Here is a 19,081-nt window from a genome sequence, read left to right on the forward strand (position 1 = left end):
TGTATTCACGTCATCTTGACTGTTGCATACTATCATTATTATCATCATTTATGTGTCCACTCCACAAATGAGTAAGACCGAACTGTATTTAGCATTTTTATTTTTGGTTCATAGCAGTCAACCTGATGATTTCCAGTTTTATTTATTTATTTTTTCGGTCATGGGGCCTAAACTCTAGGTCTGGGTGCTGTCTCCCAACTCTTCAGCTCAAGGTTACTGCTCTACCACTTGAGCCAAATGCCACTTCCCTCTTTTCTTCTGTTTATGAGGTGTTCATGCATGCAAGGCAAGCACTCTATCACTGAGCCATCTTCCCAGTCCCTCCAGTGTTATTTATTTTCCTGAAAATGATATAGTTTAATTTTTCCTTATGGTAGAGTAATATTCCTTTGTATATCTAATGTTAATAGGCAATCTTACTGTATATAATAATTTGAGGAAGAAATTAAAGTAGACTAGAAGTTGCTTTGAATAATGTATATAGAGCTTCATTATAAGTGCAGAAAAAGTATCTGCAAAGTTTTTTCTGTTAAATACTTAATATAATAAAGAGCACAGATATATTATTTTGTTTTTATACATTTATTTGTATCCTATGTTTAAAATATAGACTGATTATACATTTAAATGTTAGTAAAGGGTAACTGTCTTTACCTATTTCCTTTTGTAATGTTACTTTCATAATTAGTTTTATTAATGCTTCCTATAGTATAGCAGTGGAATAAAAATGAGAGTCTCATGTTTGCTTGAGCATATACAGTTTTGCCTTTACTCAAATCAAACCATCACCATACTATCTCCATTTCCTAAGGAACAGGGATTACACATGTACAACACAATGCCCATCAGATCCCTTATTTATTTATTTGTTTATTATTTGCTTGTTTATTTATTTATGTCAGTAATGGGCCTTGAACTCAGCGACTCATGGTCTAGATTCTATTTGCTCAAGTTTAGTACTCACTTTAACCACAGTTCCATTTTTGGTTTCTGGTGGTTAATAGAGTTAACACTCTCCTAGACTTTCCTTCCTGGGCTGGCTTTGAACTGTGATCTTTAGATCTCAGCCTCTTGTGTTGCTGGGATTACAGGCATGAGCCACCAAGGTCTCAATGATATCTAATTTTCTTATATTCATTACATTCATAAAATCTGTCCATAGGTCAAAAGCAATAATCATGTCTCAGTGACCATATATAATGCACACCTTCTAACTTTTCTACCCAAAGCAGGCCTTTTCCAGTAAATTTTCACTTCTTTTGTAGTTGGTTATCTTCACATAGATTGTAGTCCCATTTAAGTCTCCCTTCTTCACTTCCTCTCACTCACTCTTTATGTTTATGAAAATCTTAGTTAGCTTTGAGTTAGCAGAAGTTTACTTCAGTTATTGTCAACTATCTCCCATATGTCAGTAGTCTGAATAAAATGTTACCTCTTTTAACCTATCCCTCTGTTTTTCTTTGGACAGACACAGAAAGAGTTCATTTCATTTTATCTTAATAAAATATTCCTTTTTAGAAAATGCCCATAAAACTTTGGATTGTATGCTTCTCTCAAACTAACAGACTCAAATTTCCATATGTCCCAGTTAATTCAGTTATACTATCTACATAAATCAGTGACGGACCTTTTTGAGGAACTCTGACATTAGAATTGTACATTGCTTCATTTTTAATCAAGAGTAAGATCCATTTGAAAATACAAAAGGCATAGGTTTAGGTAAAGTGTGAATGAGAATCCCTCCCAGCTTGATTGTGCTAAAAATCACTAGGATGTTCTTCCTTAACAGGCTTTTGGTCCATTTCCTGAGCGTTGAAAGCTCTACTCCCTCTTTTTCTTCTTGTCCATCTTAAAAACCTTTTGGTAAACAAGCAAGCAACATTTTAAGACAAGGAAGGTAACAGTGGCCACACAGGCCAGTAGGAATCCGATGACATCCAGAGAGTGGTACTGGTACCAGGTGAGGTTGTGGGAAAGTGGCCTCAGATGCTGGGCTCCTTTGTGGCGCATGACAAATTCAATCCAGAAGACAGCTCGATCCAGTGGCTTCATAGGCTGATCATGGTGAATGGTTGACAACCACATAGCATTCTTTTTGTAGCTAAAGGTAAATCAAGTTGATGTAAGTATATCAAATAAACTAGAAAATACAGATATTGAAATTTTCTGCAGATGAGTCTAAAAAAATTTTGAGAGAAAAGAGAATTCTTTTCTTCTGCTGTATTTTTAGACCTGTTAGTGTAAAAGGCAAGAGCTTCTTAATAGCTCTGGATTTAACCATTTAGAAAAATCTTGTTAAAGTCGTGGGGGGGGGGGGGGTGTGGGTGTGGGGGAGAGGTGGGTTGGTATGAGAAGGAATAGAAATATGAAACAAAGGAGAAAGCAACAAGGCTTGATAAGAAAAGTATTCATTATCTTGCCCATGTAATTGTAACTCGTCTGAATGGTATTTTCACAATAGAAAAAAAAAGAAAAATCTTGTTAACACAAGAATTTCTGAAGACAAATGTAGAATGATCAAAGAAATCCACAGCAATATAAATGCTTAATTATTACTGCATGTTGTTCAAAGTTTAGAATTGTGTCATAATTTAGAGATTGATAGATAATTTAATCAAGAAGTTATTTTCCCCTGATGGCTCTCTTTATCATTTATTGGTGCTTAATTATTATTTAACTACAAAATTCCCTGCCTCCTTTGTTTTGTTCTGGTCTTAGAACAATTGAAATGTGTGCTAATGCTAAGTTTTAGCATGTACTATCTCGTTAAGAAATCTCCTGTATCTCCCAGTATCAACATTGTATCTGTTCATAATTTAATAAGAACAATATATGAGAGATATACTTATATAGCAAATAAAAATACAAAAATATACTGCCTTTCAAAACAAAGGAAGATAAAATATGGCTTACAAACTATATGTTTTGGTGCTCAATATCTGTAGGAAAATGGAAGTCAGAGCTAGATGCTGATGGCTCTTGCCTGTAAACTTGTCTACCCCAGGAGGCTAGGTCCTGACAGTCACAGCTCAAAACTGGGAATGGTAGAAAAGTCTCTAGACTTTACCTTCAAATAACCAGCAAAGAATAAAGTCAGAGCTTAAATCATAAAATGTCCCCACTTTTTTTTTTTTTTGGTCAGTTGTGGGCCTGAACTCTGGGCCCTCAGCTCTTCAGCTCAAGGCTAGTGCTCTACCACTTGAGCCACAGAGCCACTCCCGGCTTTTTCTACTTGTGTGGTGCTGAGGAATTAAACCCAGGGCCTCATGCATGCAAGGCAAGCACTGTGCCACTGAACCACCTTCTCAGCTCTAGAATGCCCTTTAGAAAGCTAAACATTTGAGTATTAAGGTCTGAGTTCAAACCCACCTACTCCCCAAAAGAGATCAAAGTAACACAGCCTTTACAATGTGTCTGCTATACTATTATATCCAATAAAAGTAAAATACACTACAATATTTTTACAGTTATGGTGAAAGGGAAGAATTACATACAGAGTATTACTGAGTATAAGAGGAAATTAATGGTATAAAAATAATTGAACCTATTTCTTGAAATAATTTGAATAATAACTTATTGCTTCAGATATTTTAGTAATCATGCAGTTACATTTCACTTGTACTTCTGAAGGTAATTTCTTTTATGCTTGTTCTGAATAAGATAATCATAGTCCCTTGATATCTAAGAATATGCATACATTTCAAAAAATGTTCTCTTTTCTTACCAGGATGATCAGGTAATTTTAAAAGCTGTAGTTAGTTAACAATGATAGAATCTAAGCATTAACATAGATATTTGAGGAAGTATTTATACTAGGAATGTGAAATTTGATTATTTTCTTGCTGTTTAACAATACAAACCATTTAGAATGTTTTGAAGAAACAACAAAAACTAGAAACTGAAATGACAGATATTTTCATGTGGTTCACAAGAGTAAAATTTCAACCACCGAAACTTCATGCTCTATTTTTCAAACACAGTGAATTTTTATTTTATAAAGAGTAACTAGTGCGATCTTAGGTGGAAAGAAAGTTATAACTGAATGAGTTAGTTAGTGTTATTTGTGGAGGAAGAGTTCATGTGCCTCTAGTTCACTGCTTTCCTAAGCTTCCTTGCATTCTTCTATTGTCATTCTTAGTGATTCCTTTCAGTCCACTTTGCCTGGTCTCGAATTTTGTACTACTCTCAAGGTTTTGATAATTCCTTTTTACTGAAATCACCTGGGGAACAAAACAAATTATGGTTGGAAATGAAAGTGGGTCTGTGGAATCTCAGCATTCCAAATGCTGAAAGATGATGATCATGAGTTTGAGGCAATCCTGGCCTGTATAGAATAACAATGTTGCAACACAGACACTGACACAGACACAGACACATGCAGACACACACAGACACAGACACACACACACACACACACACACACACACACACACATCCCATCCATACAAACATACACAAATATTATTGTGACTTGTGAAACACATGATGGGTTATTGATGAATCTTCCAGAATTAATCAAGTCTTAACTGAGGGTACCTTTCATGGTCAGACTTATGTGAGAAATTATCTATAATCACAATTTGGTCAAACAAGAATCAGACTAATGAATAGAGTAGAGTGGTCATTAATCATGAGCAAGTCCCTGGGTGTAATGCCCAGATGAACAAAGAGACCGACAGACTTACATACCAATGCACACCTACACATAATGAAGGTTATACTCACACAGGGTTATTAATGACTGCTTCCAGTGCTCTGAGCAAGTCTTTGCTTGATATTGCTCTTATATCCAGTTGAACAGCTGCTCCTTTGGCCACCATGTGAGCAATGTTATCATGTTGTTCCCCAAACAAAGGAATGCCCACCATGGGAATCCCATGATGGATCGCCTCATAGATGCCATTAGCTCCAGCATGAGTGATGAAAGCTTTTGTTTTGGGATGGCCTAGGATTAGGGACATTTCAATACAATTGTTCATTTAAAGTCTTAGACATGAAATGAAAAATGTATAACATGAGCAATGAAAAGAACAGTGTTGTCTAAATAATAATTCTTGAACCAATGGGTTACATTTAATTTGCCTTTATGTCACTCTGCAAGTAGCATCTAACCAACTGGAGATGTAAGTAAAATTCCTATGGTTTGTGCCCTAAGTTTTGTATGACTTGAGATTTGAAAACAAATATACCATTTCCTGTGGAACAGATAGGAAAACAACATAATGGATCATAGCAAATTCCAAAACAAGAAAATGGTCATGTTAGATTATGCTCCCATAAACTTAAAACTAGTATATTAATCTAATGAAGGAGGGATGCTTGAAATAGAGTGTATTATCATTTCATATGAAGTAATTTTTCCCACAAAGAAGGCAGACTCTTTCAAAATAAAACAAAGTAGCAAGTTTCAGTGGCATTGAAATACTTGCTCTTCTTTAGGAGGATGGATAATGTAAGGATGAATTAAAGGACAGAGAGATAACCTCAGGTAATTATAGAAAATTCTGTATCAATGGTAAATATATTTGCAGAAAGATAAACTGATTGTTAAGAATATGATGTAGTATGATGAAATTCCAACTACTTAGCCTTTTTTTGTTAGGAAAAAATGTGTGGTTTCACTTTTGAGTTTTTATTAATACATCTTCACCAGTTCTTTTCCTGTTGTGTTGTTATCAACTACTTCTACAGTTACCCATGCTTTCAGTATGTGTATTTCAGAGTCTTACCAAGGAGGTCATTCTGGGGGAGCCACTTGTACAGCCGAGTATTTGGTCCTAAGGTCTCTGGTTTCTTTCCATTAAATCTCCAAAGAATCTGGTGCGTTGAGATAAAATATTTTTAAATTTCAAAATGTTACTTTTTAAAATATAGAGATCACACAGTTAAATGACTTACATAGAATGGATAAAGAGAACAGGTAGGGTGCATTAATGAGGTCTATTATAAGAGTAAGAGAAAAAGAATATCGACATTTCCTGCACTTATTTTCACACTCAATAAGATGGAATGTCATCATAATTTTCACAATATTTAGACAAATGATGTAATAAATGACAAATGAATGCATTCCAAAATTTTTATGTAGTCACAGTGATAGATCTGGTGCATAACAGCACTAAAAATTCTTATGATTTACATCTTACCACATAAATATTTACTAAATGCTAGTTTTAGCTATCAACCATTATAAAATGATTAGGGTAATATTCTTTCATTCTATGAGATTTCATTTTAGTTTCACATTTTCATTTGTTTCTTACCTGCCTATTTAATAACAACTATTTTACCTTCACAGTTCTCCCTGGAGAGAAGTTATGTGAAAAAATATTGTCCTGTTTGACCAGAAATGTAATCAAATTTCACAATAATGAGCATGGTATTAAGTCAGATTATATTACAGAATGTTCCACATTATGGAGTTAGTACACAATATTAACATACTATTCATACTATGAAGGGACTCACAAAACTCTAGGTAGTAGCCTGGCCATTTAGCCTCCCTTAAATGTTGGTTGGACACATTGATCTGGACAGACAGACAAATGGTCCTTAGAACCAATTATGTGGTTGTTGACTGGGTCTTTCCATGACACCCAGATCAACAACTCACACCGTTGTTCTGCATGTTAAGGCTACATTTCCTGCCTCATGACCAGCACATGAACACATGTTATTTTCGTCCAATCTTTTCTAAAGACAAATTCCTCAAATCTATGTAACCAATTCTTTATGATTAATCAATTAATTCTTTTTAAGTAATTACATGAAACTAGTATTATAATAGAAATTATTAGTTGTGATATCTCGGAAATCTGCAAGCTGAATTTTGATCACAAATTGATTATACTGATATCCAAACTTACAATCATTATTGTGGTATAATCTTTAAAGGTGGGAAATGGAGCTGGCCTGTAGTTTATAAGTCATATGGCTGCTGCAAGGAATCCAAATTTTACTGATGCTACATTTATTTTTCAGTAGAATATGTCCCTTTTCACATGAACTGTACAGATCTTGTTTCATATATGAACAAGGCCCAGTCCTGTAGGGCAGGTTGTCTTTATTTACTTTCTCTGAATTTATCAGACTGAATACATACCTGGCAGGAGGAGTGAACCTTCTTTTGCCTTTCTCTGAAGAACCCCCTCAAGTGCACACTAAATCAGTCAATTACAAAATTGGAGGAACGGATTACATGTGAACCCTAAACTATGTAGAACATTTCAAACCTTTTTTCTACATGCTAATTGTTATTGTATGATGTCACTTATCAAGTGTAATTTAATTCCTTTATGAAACTTGCTTAGTTTATTGAGAGGCTTCAACATTCTTGCTATGACTAGATGAAAATTTCAGGATGTCTGTGAAGTCTTGCTGGCAATACTATGATAAAGACAAAGTTTCATACTTTGGATATTGTGTTTATTCTGATGACGGAATTCATGTTGTACTTACTGTAAATTTAAAACAATCCACATTGAATACTATCTGAGCATCTGTGATGCATTGCTTTGTCTTTAAACTGGCTAAGATAAGTTAGAGATGTAGTAACAGTGTATCTTTCACCAGGAATCTAGTGCAATCAGAAATCTCCAGGGTTGAAGTTCCATTCAGTGAAGACCACTAATGAGGTCCACTATCTCACCTTTTGTGGAACTTGGGCCAGTGCTGATGCAATCTCATTGGCTGTCTCCTCTGTTATGTTATCAACCATTGACCCCAGGGAAAACACCACCACACCATTGTCACCAGAGCTCTGCACAAAGTCTTCCATTTCCTGTGAAGAAAAATTTTGCCTTACCAAACACACACACACACACACACACACACACACACACACACACACACACACACACACACACACACACACACAGAAATAATAGTGAAGCAAACATTTAAAATATTGCTCAATCCAACTAGCCAAGTATGGTTGGCTCTTGCCTGTAACCCTAGCTAGTCAGGAGGCTGAGATCTGAGGATCATGGTTCAAAGTCTGCCTGGGAAAAAGTGTCTGGGAGACTCTCAGCTTCAATTAACCAAGAAAAATCTGGAAGCAGAGCTGTGACTCAAGTGCTAGAGTGCTAGACTTGAGCACTGAAGCTCAGGGACAATGTCCAAGTTGAATTCAAACGCTTCTTATGACAGGCAAAATCATTAATAGAAAACTAGGAGAGAAAAATCAAATACTATCAGACAATAGCCAGAGAAGATACATAAAACGCAATAAGATACATAAAACACAAAATTTTCCATTAGCCAATAGTAAGGGCACAGGTAGTATTAAATCAGATATTGGCACCAGTGTGCAATAAAATTTCCAAACATTTCCATCTTGAGTCTAAATTATTGTCTAGCATTTTTCCCTTATATTAAGTGAAGTAAACCAGGCCCAAAGACACATAGGTCCCATGGTTTCTCTTATTTGCAATAACTAGTTTACATCTGAGACAAGCAGAAATGGTCAGATAAGTTGATGTTAGGCAAAATGAACCCCAACATAAGGATTCAAATGGTTTTTCTTTCTTGCTACTATTTCTAACATATTTATAAGATGGTTTCTTTGTTGCTTTGTATGTCCCTCCCCCACGGTATAACCCCTGTTTTCACTGTATTTGATGTTGGTATAATTTGTGGGGGGGAAGAGAAAAAACAAATTGTTTAAATAGGGATACAGGTGGACCCCTTGCAACAATGAGATGTACAAGACTTTATGTGGAAAAACAAACTTTACAACTTTGTCAGCTGTGGGTGTGAGGTAGGGAAAGCCATGGGGGGGAGGGAGATGGGAGGGCAGAGATGGTACGGGGAAATAAAGGAGGAGGCAACAATGCTTGATAGAAATGCACTCTACCTTGGTCATGTAATTGTAGCTCTTCTGTACGTTATTTTCACAATAAAAATTTATTAATATTAAAAAAGAAAAAGATTAGTTCTTATAAATTGTTCTTGCTAGTCTAATTTCTTTTTTTATATATCTTTTTCAATTCTCATTTCTCAGAACTGATATCTGAGCATTGTTCATCTAATATTTCACTCTTAGTGATGGAGAAACTTTCTTTGATTCCTATCATATGTTACTTTAATATTGTAATTTTTCCTTTCCAAGATGCTTCCACATAATTTTTACTAATTGATTCTAAAGTCTCCTTTTAAAATGGCTATGTGTTGTAGTAGAAATAGCTGCAGTGTTTCCTTGCATGTCTAGTACTTATTTCTTTATATGCTAATTACTTGATAGTTTTATGAGTGAATCAAGGATTCCTTCTAGGTGCTGACTCATTAAATCTTAATTAAGCTGACTTTGTTCTGAATGACTCTAAGTTTTCTGAGATCCAGAAACTTGTGATGGTTCAAAAATTAGTTTCAATTGGTAGACTGCTTTACCCTACTTACTGTTTTTCTTTCACTGTAAACAAAGACTTGTATTGAGTGGTCCAGAACCATATTTATTGAAAAGGAAATGAAATAACACCGACAAAATGTTATCAATTTACCTTAGGCAACGGTTTGGCAGGTTTGCAGTGGAGTCCTCCAACAAAGTCAACATTTGGTAAAGTTGGGCGAGGGAATTCCAAGTCCCAGTAAGATCGAATAAGCCAGATTTCTGCTTTACTCATCATCTCCATTAAGGTAGTAGGTCGTCCTGAGTGGAGAGGGGAAAAGTAAATAGTAGGTAAGGACATGAAAGAGTTGTTTCTTAATAAAATATTTATATTTCTCTAAAAATGATTGGTATAATTTGTACTTAATGATATACAATGTGTTTGTTGATAAAATGTATTACACAAGAAATAAGGTAAGTGTGTATTTGTGTGAAAAGCATTCTGGTAAGACACTATATCTATGGCACCTCAATTTATTAGCAGTCATAAATAATCATTAAAATAAGCAATTATAGAATTAACTATGCATTTCTTTTCTCATTATCCATTAGAGAAATTTTCAAACTCCAGACTCAATGATTCTTTCATAGTCACAGAAATTATTTTCTCTGCAGTACTTAAACTAGTTTTCTACATTGTAATAACTGTTCCTTGATTCTTGATTTCCCATATGAGTGAATTTTTATGACTGTGGCTGAATTTCTTCCTTTTAGTTGATTCACATTAGGAGTCTAAAATATTTATTTTTATGTGGAAACACTGGAAAATATCAGCTGGAAGTATTTCAGAAATATTGAGACTAGATAACTGAATTTACCTTATTGATGGCTAATATTTAGTAAACGTAGGAACATAATAAGAATGACAGAGAATAATCACAAGTATATCATCACTTTACTAGATTGTATGTCTATAAAATAGATTATGAGAAACAATAAAGGAATGTGGATACATTAAGAGTTATAGTTATTGAGTCTGTGCTGAAACATTGTATTGGTCAAGAATAAGGAAGTCATTTAGTAAATCCAGAAAACTGGTCACCAGTGGCTCACACTTCTAACCCTAGCTACCCAGGATTCTGAGATCTGCAAGAGTGAAGTCTGAAGCTCACATGGGCAGAAATATTTTCAAGAATGAAGTAGCAAAATGCTGAGCTGGGGCATGGTTCAAGTGGGAAGGTACCAGCCCAAATAAGTAAGCCAAATAAGATTGAGTTCTCTGAGTCCAAACCTCGGTATAAGCAAAAAGAAAATAAAGAAGAATACAAATAAATATTTTGATTTAAATAAGGAAATTGATCAAGGAAAACTATTTCTTGTTTCCTATGAAAAATGTATCTTCTCAGTATACATATTTTCATTCATCAGTCTCTTCAGTAACTGGTGATTTTGATAACAAAGAAAAAAACGAACAATTTTTACTGAGGATAATCTCCTACATTGTCTTGTATAGATAGGTAATTGTCCATTGTCTTCTCTCTTATTCCATAATCTGGTAGACAAATTTATATCTCATTTAACTGTTTCATCTACAACAGACAAATTTCTCTTATTTCACATGCATCTCAGAGCACCTCTTTCAACTTTTACAAAAGTTATGATCTTACCCTATTAAACTTACCTAAAACTTCACTGTAAAAGCGACTCCACTTCTTTGACTCAAATGTCTCGAACCAAAAGTCAAAATAAAGCATGCATATCATGTTTTCTACCCTCTCCATGAAAGTCATCTGACCACTTAATCCTGACAGAATAACAGGCACATAAGAGGAAGGGAATAGAAGCCCTCCACTATACTTTTCGGTTGTGTAGCCAGGATAGAAGCGGAGAGTGTACATGAAAGGATTCTCCAATAGCTCAGCCAGAAGCTCCCCACAAGGACCGACGCCATCTGCAATCACAACATCAAATCTTGCTTTTCGTAGCCTTGCTATAAGTTCTTTGTTCAGAGCTGCTTCTTTACAAATATTTAGCCAAAAATCAGATATTGTCCTAAATAGATTCTGCAGTAATGGTGAATATGCCAAACATGTTGTTCTTGGCAGTTCATATGTCCACAAAGAGGTGAATCTTGTGAAAAATGCGATGAATTCATCGGTTTTGTAAGCCGAAGGGAAAGTTTCAAATTTAATGCTGGATGCTTCATTGCTATCAACAACAATAGCAGATGATGGTCTCACAACTGTGACTTGATGACCCCTCATGATAAGTTCATCCAGTATTACCTTCATATTCATCCAGTGGCTATATTCCACAGGCCACACCAGTACTTTCCCACAGCTTCCAGAGTTAAAGTAATAACTCAGCTGTAATAGTAGTAGAACTGAAATCCATTTCCAAGTCATCCTGACTAACATTACAGCGACCTTCAAACTATGTTCACCTCTGACAAGTTCTTGTGCTTACACACAAATAAAAAATTGATCATTAAGTTAAAATATAACTTGGGTTGATCCAAGCAAATGTGTAAAATGACCAACTGGGGCATGTGGACTGAATGGCAGATTTATAAAGAAATTTAATTTCCTGATGATTTGACAGGTAAATTCAGCATCCCTTTTGTAATTGAATACTTTCAGGCAGCTAGGAATCTATGACATGTTTGTGTAAGTACCTTGTTTTATGTAAGCCATTTTGTAATTATGCAAAAAATTTTGGCAGCTGAGTGGTGACTTGGTTTTGCATCCTTTTTGACACAGAAGAAACATAGTAATTTCATAATTGCTCAACATTTCTCAGATATCATGATTGAAGAGTTTTTGATAGTAACTGTTCTGAAATATAATTCACATTGATCCAATTCAGTTTAAAGTTTGGCATCAATGCTTTCTAGTATAGTTCCAGAAGCCTGTAATCATCTTCACTATCAGTTTTCAAGTACTCTAATCAACAGTATTCTAATAAAGAGTCATAAAAATGCCCCCAGGATATCAAAAAGATGGCTGATTCAAAGTGTTTGGAATTCTTCACTCCAGAGGAAGGACCAAATTATCTAGAAACAACACATTCCCCAGGAGTATATGAGGCAGATACCACAGGGATGGTTTTGAAACAGATATTGCAGAATACAGAGATAAAACATGGTTTACATACAAGGAGTCAAATATATAGCACACCTACATAAAGACTCGAAGTGTAGTTATCTATTATATCTAAATGTGTATTTCAGATCTAGCTTCCACAAAGGAGTGAAAACATGCACTGTTGTAGTTTCTGAGCTTGGGTTATACCACTTAACATCATTTGTTCTGGGTCCATCCTTTTCCATGGAAATGTCATAATGTTATTCTTTCTAATTGCTGTGCAAAATTCCATTGTGTATATCTGCCAATCTAACTGAGCTGAGACAGAAAATCTGAGTTGTTTTGCTTTCCATTTCCTTTATGTTTAGGGATGATGAACATTTCCTCTTGTAGACTAAGAAACGTTTCAACCTTTAAAAATAGAAACCATAACTTCTATATATATATAATGTACTTTGCAAGATATTAAATATATTGGAGAAAAGTTATAAATAAGGCAAATTCAATTAAAACTCCACTGAAGCTGAGCACTAATGGCTCACTTATGTAGTCTTATCTCTTTGGGTCGTGGACATCACAAGGATCATGGTACATAGGCAGAAAAGTTCATATCATAGTTCACATGGAGCAGAAAAGTTCAAATCACAGTTCACAAAGGTCAGAAAAGATCACAAAACAACATCAACAGCCAAATGTGGGTGTATTCACCTGTCATCCCACCTCCTGGAAATCCATATAGAAGGCCATCATAGTTCAGGCTGACACAGGGAAAAAGTAAGAACCTACTTCAGACTCCTACTCTGTATTGTGAAGTGAACATGAACACTAAAGGACTGTCACATGCTTACTTGTGTGTTGCTTTCCAATACCGTGCTTAGAACAGAGATACATTCTAAATGTTAACCTTAGATTCTTTAAGTAAGAGGCTGATTCTGAGTAATTACACAAATCAATGATTTCTATTTACAAAAGAGAAGTTTTGCAACTGATAGTAAGGTTTATTTTGAACAATTTTTTAAAAAATTTCTAGAAGTTACATTAGGAACATATTAACAATTGAACAAATAACATTTTGATCTCTGAATTGCTTATGTTTCACATTCTCCCTAATTGCAAAGCCTTATATCACTGTAGTTTTTATGTTTTTGTGTCTCATTTAAGAAACCCTTACAGGATCCAAATAGGGAAAGAAGAAATAAAACTCTCCCTCTTTGCAGATGACATGATCTTGTATTTAAAGAATCCCATAGACTCCACTCCCAAACTACTCAAGCTGATTCAAAACTTTGGCAAAGTAGCAGGTTATAAAATTAACCCCCAAAAATCAATGGCTTTTCTGTATGCCAACAATGAGAAAAGTGTGGCTGAAATTAGGAAAGCAACTCCATTTGTAATAGCCCCACAAAAAATAAAATACCTAGGAATTAACTTAACTAAAGAAGTGAAGGACCTCTATGATGAAAACTTTAAAATCTTGTAAAAGGAAATCAACACAGAACTTAAAAAATGGCAAAACCTCCCATGCTCCTGGATTGGAAAGATTAACATCGTGAAAATGGCAATACTTCCCAAGGCTATCTACAAATTCAACGCAATACCTATCCAAATTCCAACCTCATTCTTCAAGGAAATAGAAGAGGCAATCCAAAAATTCATATGGAACAATAAAAGACCCCGAATAGCAAAAACGCTCCTGAATGGAAAGAACACTGCTGGAGGAATATCAATACCAAACTTCAAACTCTACTATAAAGCCATAGTAATCAAAACAGCTTGGTATTGGCATAAGAACAGACCTCAGGAACAATGGAATAGAATTGAAAACCCAGAAATGAACCTACAGACCTATAGCCATCTAATCTTCGATAAGGGAGCTAAAACAATAGAATGGAAGAAAGACAACCTCTTCAGTAAATGGTGCTGGCAAAATTGGTTAACTACATGTAGAAAACTAAAGCTAGATCCTTATATATCACCCTGCACCAGAATCAACTCCAAATGGATCAAAGACCTTGAAGTCAAAGCAGACACTCTGAAAACATTACAGGATGGAATAGGAGAAACCCTAGGTCTCCTTGGCTCAGGCCGAAGTTTTCTGAATAGAAACCTGGAAACACAACAAATCAAAGAAAGGTTGGACAAATGGGATTGCATAAAGTTGCAGAGTTTCTGCAGGGCAAATGACATAGCTAGCAAGATCAATAGAAAGCCCACGGATTGGGAGAAGATCTTTACTAGCCATACAACCGACAAGGGTCTCATATCTAAAATATACTTGGAACTCAAAAATTAAATCCCCCAACAACAAATCCTCAAAGATACAACTGCCCAATAAATAAGTGGGCGAAAGACTTAAAGAGAAACTTCTCTGAAGAAGAAAGAAGGATGGCCAATAGACACATGAAGAAATGTTCAACATCCCTAGCCATAAAAGAAATGCAAATCAAAACAACATTGAGATATCACCTCACTCCAGTTAGAACGGCAAAAATCAAGAACTCTAACAACAACAGATGCTGGAGGGGATGTGGACAGAAAGGAACCTTACTTCATTGTTGGTGGGAATGTAAACTTGTTCAACCACTTTGGAAAGCAGTATGGAGGTTCCTCAAAAGACTTCACATAGAGCTCCCCTATGACCCAGCAATCCCACTTTTGGGCATTTTCCCTAATGTTTACAAACAAGACCACACTAAAGCTACCAGCACAACTATGTTTATTGCAGCATTGTTTACCATAGCTAAGATATGGAACCAACCCAGATGCCCCTCAGTAGATGAATGGATCAAGAAAATGTGGTATATATACACAATGGAATTCTATACCTCCATCAGAACGAATGACATTGCCCCATTTGTTAGGAAATGGAAAAACTTGGAAAAAATTATATTAAGTGAAGTAAGCCAGGCCCAAAGAAACGTAGGTCCCATGGTTTCCCTTATTTGTAATATCTAGTATATGTATGAGTCAAGTGGAAAACGTCAGATAATGTGATGTCAGGAAAATGAACCCTTAGATGTGTATTTTAATGTTTTTTTCTTTCATGCATGTGTTTCTAACACATTTATAAGATTATCTCTTTGTTGCTTTGTATGTCCCTCCCCCACAGTATAACCCCTGCTTTCACTATATTTGATGTCAGTATAACTTGTGGAGGAGATGGGGAAAAACCAGTTGTTTAAGGATACAGGTGGACCTGTTGCAACAATGAGAAGTACAAGCTGTCATGTCCAAAACGAGCTTTACAACGTTGGTGGGGGGGGGGAAGGAGAAGGATTGGGATTGGGGGGGGGAGGCTGGGAAGGGATGTGAAGGGTAAACAAAGGAGGAAGCTGCAATGCTTGGTAAGAAATGTACGCATTATCCTGCCCATATAACTGTAACTCCTCTGTACAGTATGTTCACAAATAAAAAAAAAAAAAAAGAAACCCTTACAGTGAATGGCAAGTTTTATAGGACGAAAACTTAAGAGTCAGACATGGATGGTAGCTGAAGCTTATAATTCAGCAATGGATGAAACTGGTGTAGAAAGATTTTGATTTTGAGGTCAGATCATACAAATTGCCTGAGACTCTCTCTTGAAAGCAAACAGGAACATAAGGGCTGTGTGTGAAGCTTAATAAACAACTGTGCTTGCCTGGCAGGCATGTAGCCTGTTTTCTATTACCACTAATGAAAAAGAAAGAAAACAGACACTCTGTATGCAGTACACAGAAATACTATGTCAAAGGATGATTCAAATGAACATGGAAAGTGTAGATTAACCAAAGCAAGTGAAAATAAATATAAACAGGTATAAATTCAACATAAAAATGATACTCTCTCCCCTATATTTTACATTATCAGTATAAATTCCTATCATTTAAAAATGTTTCAGAAAATGAGAAAATATTCTAATCACATTAATAGCTTTGATTTACTTTATCTTCTACTCTCTCTGAAATGGCTCCAGCAGTAATACAGAGGATGAAATTGACCAAAGTACAAAATATGTGTGCATAGAAATACCAAGTGAAAACTTTTGTACGGCCAATATAGCTTAATTTTATAACCTTGAAAAAGAACTGACTATCATGGTTTTTATGAGTTCAAGAAAGTACAATCATAATATATTAAATTAACGCTTATCTGATCAAATGCAGATTTTAAGTTATTATTTTATATTGATACTCATAGATACAAATTCTTCTCAATATTACTTGCTCTGTAAAGCTGGTATACATTAACCCAGGGCCTCCAACATGCTAGGTCATTTCACTGCCACTTATCTACACACATTCCTGACTATATCTATATTCTTGGTCACAGTAAAATTAACTGATGACCTTAAGCTTTTTCTTTTAGATCTGAAATGGGGACTCAAACTTGGTACCTGACACTTTTACTCATTAGCTAGCACTCTACCAGCTGAGACATGATAATTAGCTAGAAAATAGTACATGTAGTCCCACATTTTGAGTTTGCATTTACTTCTGGTAGAAAAATTAAACTTCAGATTATAAAGATTAACTACTTTAAGAGGTAGTGATTTTTATGGAACAATACAAGGATATCAAATAGTACAACCAGTGAAAATTGTCATGAAATTACTACATTTTATGAGGTTTTTTTTACAGTTTTTAATTATCCAATGATGTACAGTTACATAAGGCAGTGAGTACATTTCTTGTCTAACTTGTTACCCCTCCTTCATTTTTCTCTCTCTTTCCTTTTTCCCAACCCCCCTCCCAAGTTGTACAGATCATTTCCAACATATTGTTTTGTGAGTATTGCTGTTGTATAGGTTCCCCTTTTTAGACCTTTTTTCTTAAAGTTATGATATTACTCACAGTTCCATCAGTTAACAACTGGACCTCCAAAGCAGGCCTTAGAAAGACACTCAAGATGCAAACTATAGTGGTCTTCGTACTGTAGACAAATGTAGGGAAGGCAACAATTTTCTTCTGAAGTTCTCATGAAGCAGCCAGGGGGCCTCTCATATCCTGATGTGACCCAGAAAGAGACATTCTCACAATGCACAGCTTACTTGATAAGGCCTTCAAAGTAAACTTTGGCCCTTCTCGCTCATTTTCAGCCCCAGGATGAAGCTGAGTAGCCCAATAAATGCACTTCCGATGTTGGGAGCTGTTGGGAGCTGACAGTAAAGCTCAAAGGTCATCTTGACCCCTGTGCTTGCTTGAAGGCCCCTAATGAACTGGCTTACAGAAAACACCAGGTTCCCAGGATTGCTTTGCTGTGTCTGCAGTTTGTTTTACTTTCTACCAGTTGACCTTGTCTTGTTTTTACTGCACTCTGTTTTTACTGAATTTTCCTTGTTTTTCTGGACTATTGTAACCTGCTATTAGCTCTTGACTTCTAATAGTATATATTAGGGAAAGTTAAAAATAAACGCTGCTGCAGTCTTGAGCTGCAGACCTCCCGACCCCATCCTTTGTCTTTGTCTTTATTTTTCTGCATCCTTGCCCCCTAATTCAGGATTCCCTTTCATTGCCCGCAGGCTCCGGCATTCAGATACACTGGAAACAATTATTTTATCTCTTGGGCGCTGACAGGCGGTCTTCCTGCTTTTTCCATGCCTGATGCATTGCTCCAAAGCAACCCAAAGATATTCAAGGTGCTCCATCCTGCTTTCTGATCTGCCATTTTACAGAAGAAACATTTGAAAGCCAAGCCATCATTGACTAACTTGGTTTGTAAATATGACTTTAACTGAATCGCTACTTTTAGAAAAGAATAATCTTCTGACTTTGTCTTTTGAATCCATGAGAACAATGACTTTTACTCTGAGGAGCTTTACCTGTGAGAAATACATCTCAGTTGGCAATGTAATCTCGTGTTCCTACAGAAGAAGCACCTGAGACACTCAGATCTCACGGATATTGCCTACAAGTGAAGATCTGTGTTGACACTACAGCAAAGCACATATCTGGCATCAAGGCAAAGGCATTCATTATCACCAGTTCCCTAACACTTATTATAATAACAAAGTATTTTACTTTGGAAACCATCCTATGTAACCGGTACCCAACTGATGTGTCACATGGACAAATATCAATATGGGACACAAGATACATGGGAAAAAGAAGATACTGTGATAATTCAAAGGGAACACAGTAACTTCTTGGAAAATATTTGTATGTTTTTTATTGTAAAAATACCGGGCAGAACGGTTACAGTTACATGAGCAAGGTCATGAGTACATTTCTTATTGAGGATTGTTGCCTCCTCCTTTCTTTTTCCCCTACCATCCCTTCCCTCCCACCTCCTTGGAAATTTTTTTAAAGAAACCTTTCTTAAAAAATTATTTTATTGTGAAGATGCTGTACAGAGGGTTTACAGTCACATGATAACTCAATGGGTCCATTACTTGTCCATCGTTTTTACCCCTTCCATTCCTTAATGAAGTTAATTATTGCCTTAAAAAGAATTCAAAATAATAATTTTAAAGGCACTCACTAAGATACAGATGCTTGTAAGGATCAGTGAAACTTTAATTAATTTGGACAAGATTGATCCTGCCCAAAGCATATCAGCAAATGATCATAAAAAACATAAACAAGCAGAATTACAAAAACAACAGAATATTTCAAGACACCTATTAAGGAATTGCTATAGAGTAAAATACTCAGCAGTAAATTTACATGAGATAACACAGGGTTGATATATTGAAATA

General features: G+C 35.6%; 1 protein-coding gene across 2 annotated transcripts; it reads right to left on the reverse strand.

Annotated features, from left to right (window-relative positions):
• Positions 1-1,653: 1,653 nt before the first annotated feature.
• On the reverse strand, positions 1,654-17,489 carry LOC122106894 (UDP-glucuronosyltransferase 2B15-like). Of its 2 annotated transcripts, none has more exons than XM_042678442.1 (6): positions 17,238-17,489; positions 9,498-9,646; positions 7,649-7,780; positions 5,730-5,817; positions 4,726-4,945; positions 1,654-2,101 (listed from the first exon to the last, which is right to left on the reverse strand). In XM_042678442.1, the coding sequence occupies exons 2-6, from the start codon at positions 9,627-9,629 to the stop codon at positions 1,822-1,824; spliced, it is 852 nt and encodes a 283-aa protein (XP_042534376.1). In that variant the 5' UTR covers positions 9,630-9,646; positions 17,238-17,489; the 3' UTR covers positions 1,654-1,821. The 2 variants fall into 2 exon arrangements, with proteins under 2 accessions (XP_042534376.1, XP_042534375.1); XM_042678441.1 differs by lacking the exon at positions 17,238-17,489 and adding an exon at positions 11,007-11,780.
• Between the last annotated feature and the right edge of the window lie 1,592 nt (positions 17,490-19,081).

This window comes from Dipodomys spectabilis, unplaced genomic scaffold, assembly GCF_019054845.1.
Source record: "Dipodomys spectabilis isolate Male_0828 unplaced genomic scaffold, ASM1905484v1 ptg000043l, whole genome shotgun sequence".
Classification (NCBI taxonomy): domain Eukaryota; kingdom Metazoa; phylum Chordata; class Mammalia; order Rodentia; family Heteromyidae; genus Dipodomys; species Dipodomys spectabilis.